This window comes from Alligator sinensis, unplaced genomic scaffold, assembly GCF_000455745.1.
Source record: "Alligator sinensis unplaced genomic scaffold, ASM45574v1 scaffold255_1, whole genome shotgun sequence".
Lineage (NCBI taxonomy): Eukaryota > Metazoa > Chordata > Crocodylia > Alligatoridae > Alligator > Alligator sinensis.
The window spans coordinates 860924-864379 of record NW_005842270.1 but is presented as its reverse complement, the minus strand read 5'-3'; the positions used below and the strand labels follow the sequence as shown (position 1 = coordinate 864379).

The 3456-nt window shown below is 63.6% G+C and overlaps 2 protein-coding genes across 9 annotated transcripts in view; both read right to left on the bottom strand.

The window, feature by feature from the left end:
• The window catches only part of SLC22A31 (solute carrier family 22 member 31), a 5307-nt gene extending 4113 nt beyond the window's left edge, over positions 1 to 1194 (bottom strand). Inside the window, exon 1 of the mRNA XM_006027870.3 lies at positions 1127 to 1194. Coding sequence (XP_006027932.1) covers positions 1127 to 1194 — 68 coding nt within the window. The remainder of the gene's footprint in view (positions 1 to 1126) is intronic.
• A 227-nt stretch (positions 1195 to 1421) lies between these two features.
• ANKRD11 (ankyrin repeat domain 11) overlaps positions 1422 to 3456 on the bottom strand; it is a 186490-nt gene continuing 184455 nt past the window's right edge. For all 8 annotated transcript variants that reach the window (XM_025209151.1, XM_014521897.2, XM_025209149.1 and 5 more), the window contains 2 exons: positions 2914 to 3006; positions 1422 to 1894 (listed from right to left, as the gene is read on the bottom strand). In XM_025209151.1, coding sequence (XP_025064936.1) covers positions 1709 to 1894; positions 2914 to 3006 — 279 coding nt within the window. In that variant the 3' untranslated portion in view covers positions 1422 to 1708. The remainder of the gene's footprint in view (positions 1895 to 2913; positions 3007 to 3456) is intronic.

Here is a 3456-nt window from a genome sequence, read left to right as displayed (position 1 = left end):
CTCCGCCGGGAGCAGCCTCTTGCAGCCGCAGCACAGCGGGGCTCGCCGGGAGGAGGCGCCCGGCCCCTCCAGCCGCGCCGCTGCTCTGCCGGGGGGAAGCGGGCTCAACGGGCTGCACCGACAGCGGTGCCCTTGCCCCAGCCTCCCCACCCTGCGCAGGAACCAAGCCAGACATGCCCACCCCCTGCCAGGCCTGCCTGGGCCAGCGGCACGGTCCCTGCCAGCAGGGCTGAGGGCGCAGCAGCACCACGCAAGGCACCCGGGGCTCAAGTCCTGCCCTTGCCCGAGCTACCGGGTGGCAGCAGCCTCGCCAGCCCTCCAGGCCTTGAAACCCGCGGGCCCTGCAAGCAGCTGGCTCCACCCGGACAGCACCGCTAGCCAAGCCACCTGTGCAGAAGTGGACCGCCAGCCACGTGGCCCCGACCCCGCGCCTCTCCACCTCCCCGACCTACGCGGTACCGGGGTGCACGACACCCCGGCTGTCTACTCGGTACCCCGTTAGCGCGTCAGGGCAGGGCTCTCCGTCCTCCGCCCTCTGTCCCCAGCCTGCAAATACCCCTGCCCAGCTCCGCGGGCCTGTTCCGCAGCTCCGCCGCGCTCAGCAGCGTTCGGGGGAAGGAAACCCGGCTGTTAGCAAGCGGTCAGCGCCGGGAGGTCTGCGCGGCACAGCCGCGGGTCGCGCCACCCGCCCTCGACATCCCGCGCGCCGCTTGCCGGTTTGGCCCTGCCGTTTTCCTTGGAAGGGAAAGTGCTGCCTGGGGCGAACTATACATACAAAGATAATTTTAATTAATTTATTTATTTCTTTACACATAACTGAGAGTGATGTTACAGTACATAAGTTATTTACAACTGTGCAGTAATGTGTTGCAAAATAAATTATCTAGAAGGCAGCAAAAGTACATTGTTAATGTATATAAAAACTGTACAGCATTTATGGGATACAATTTATCTTTATATGAGTATTGGCTCTGTAGTGTTTTCAAGTTATGTTCTCAGAAAGAGAAACGAAATGCCCAAGATTAAAGGAAAAAAAATATATATAAACCACATGGATTTTACTCCATTAAAAACACAATCGGCAACGTCCGTGCTCGGCGGCGCCGCGGCCGCCCCAGACACTCACCACGCCTGTCCCGCGCTCCCACCGACGGCCTCCGCGCTGCTCCAGATGTGGTGGTGACCCCGGGGCATGTCCTGGGGCCGCGGCGGTTCCCACCTCCAGAGCCGCGTCTGCCCAAGCTGGACGCTCGCTTTGCTTTCGGTTTGCAGTTCCCAGCGCCGCCCGGATGGGAGGAGAAACCGGACCCCCACTCCCTGCTGCGGCTTCTCGGCGGGGAGGCGCGCGGGCCGGCGGGGGATCCAGAGCGTGAAAGCGCCGCGCTCGGGCGTCCATGAACCACCCGGCCGCCGGCCCCACTCGCCGGGCGGGCTGGCCACCCCCTGCGGCGGTGACCGGTTTGAAAGGAGAGGCGTCCCCCGCCCCGCCGCCGGGCGCCGCCGCGCTCCGGCCAGAAACGAGGGAGACGTGGTGAAGAAAGTGCAATTGTAGTCGTATTGGTGTGTGTTCTGCCGGGAGATGCTTCCTCTTTCTCTGACCAGGGATTCATCAGCAAGTGGGAAGGATGAACGTGAGCTCCAGCGTCTGTCCTCGGAGGGCTCCTGTCCGTGCCGGTTTCCAGCGAGAGTGCCTCCCGGGTGGGTACCGTCATGCCGGCAAGAGCATAAAGTCGTCGTTCACGTCCACCATTGGCACATAGAACGAGGGCACCTCGTTCACGCACAGGGACTTGTGTCCCGCAGGGTCCAGCTCCTGCACCTTCAGCTGCCACTCCATCCTCTGCACCGCGTTCAGGGCGGCGGCTTCGTGTTGCTGCCGCATGAGCAGACACGTCTGCACCGGGAGACAAACCCAAGCAGAAATGGGGTGAGCGGGGAGGGGCAAGGAGGGCGAAGAGCTCTCGAGGCTGCCCTGTGGGTGCCCGGAGCAAGCAGGCACAGCCTGCCACCGTACTGCTGGACAGACGTGTCCTCGGACGGGGCCCGACAGGCTGGGTAAGGGCTAAGTCTGTCGAGCAGCATCCCAGGAAGGACCCCGGGGACGGCAGGTGGAGGCATACACTCTCACTGCCTCCGTGGGCCCCGCTGGGGGTTGGGAGTCGGGGGTATGATGCCCTGCTCTGCCACAGCCCAGTGTGGCCATGGTGGAAAGGCACGGGGACGACGTCCCTTGGAGCAGGGCTCTGCTCCACACGTGCTGCCCTGCAACGCCTGCCAGGAGCAGAGGCCCAGCCACGGCTGCTCGGCCCCTAAGGAAAAGGGTGCGTGCACGGGGGCAGATACCGGAGCAGCTGACGCACGGCAAGATCCCACCAGCAGTCAGATGTTCAGGCATCCATACCTGCTGCCTGTGCTCCCGCAGTGAGATGGGGTGCAGCGTGGCCCGGCCTCAGCGGAGAACGCCTGCAGGCGAAGGCTGGGAGGCTCGAGCTGCTGCACGGAGGGGTCCACCCAGTACATGAGGCAGACGGGGGCTGCTGCCTTCCCCAGGCCTCGGGCCCAAACTCTGCTCTCAGCTGCAGCCCGGCTGCTCATGTTTGGGTGGGGGTCCACTGCTCTCCGTGACCTTGTGTGAGCTCCGCTGCCTTCACCTGCCTCTTCCTCCCTGACCCGTAGCCAAGGGCGAAACTCTGGACAGCTGCGTGCAGCTGGCAGGCAGGCACTCCGCATGCCTCAAAGAGCTCCCCCAGGGCTGGCACAGCCATGCAGACAGCTTTTGGGGCTGGCCAAAGCAGCAGCCGCTCTCCCAAGGGGGACACTGCAACCTGACACTGCCTGAAGAGTCGGCAGGGCCTGCCGCTGGCTTCTGGGCCTGGCACACGCCCCACGCAGGAGCTCCCAAACCCCCCTCACCTTCATCCGGTCGTATTTGTCATCCACGTCCTGTAGCCAGGAAATGAACTGCCGGGCGTTGAAACGGTCCCTGACGGATTTGTTTTCATCTCCCTGCGCGGGGAACAGCACCAAGGGGAAACACCGGGTTAAACCCACACCGCACAGGGCACAGCCAGCCCCTCTCCCCATCGCGCCTGACCAGGCTGCCAAGGGGCTCCAGGTTGAGATGGAGCTGGGCCTTGCCAGGACTTCCCCCCGCCCAGAAGAGCAGAGGACAGGACTCGTGCCTTTTCCCCTTGCAAACAGCACACCTGCAGCTCAGAGCCCTTGAACTTCTGCCCGCATTCACGATGCCTTCACCGTGGAAGGCAGCCAGGGTGGTTCTGGCGGAGGGTGATTCAGATGCACGAATCAATAGGCTGGTTGCTAATAAATTGCACCGTGCTGTCTGCTGGCCAGGAGCTGCCTTCTGCAATGCAGCAAGATGCTTCCTACCGAGCCGGCAGCTCCGTGGCAGGGCTGGACTGCCACTCCCAAACCGCCCCCAGCAGTGGGGGTGGG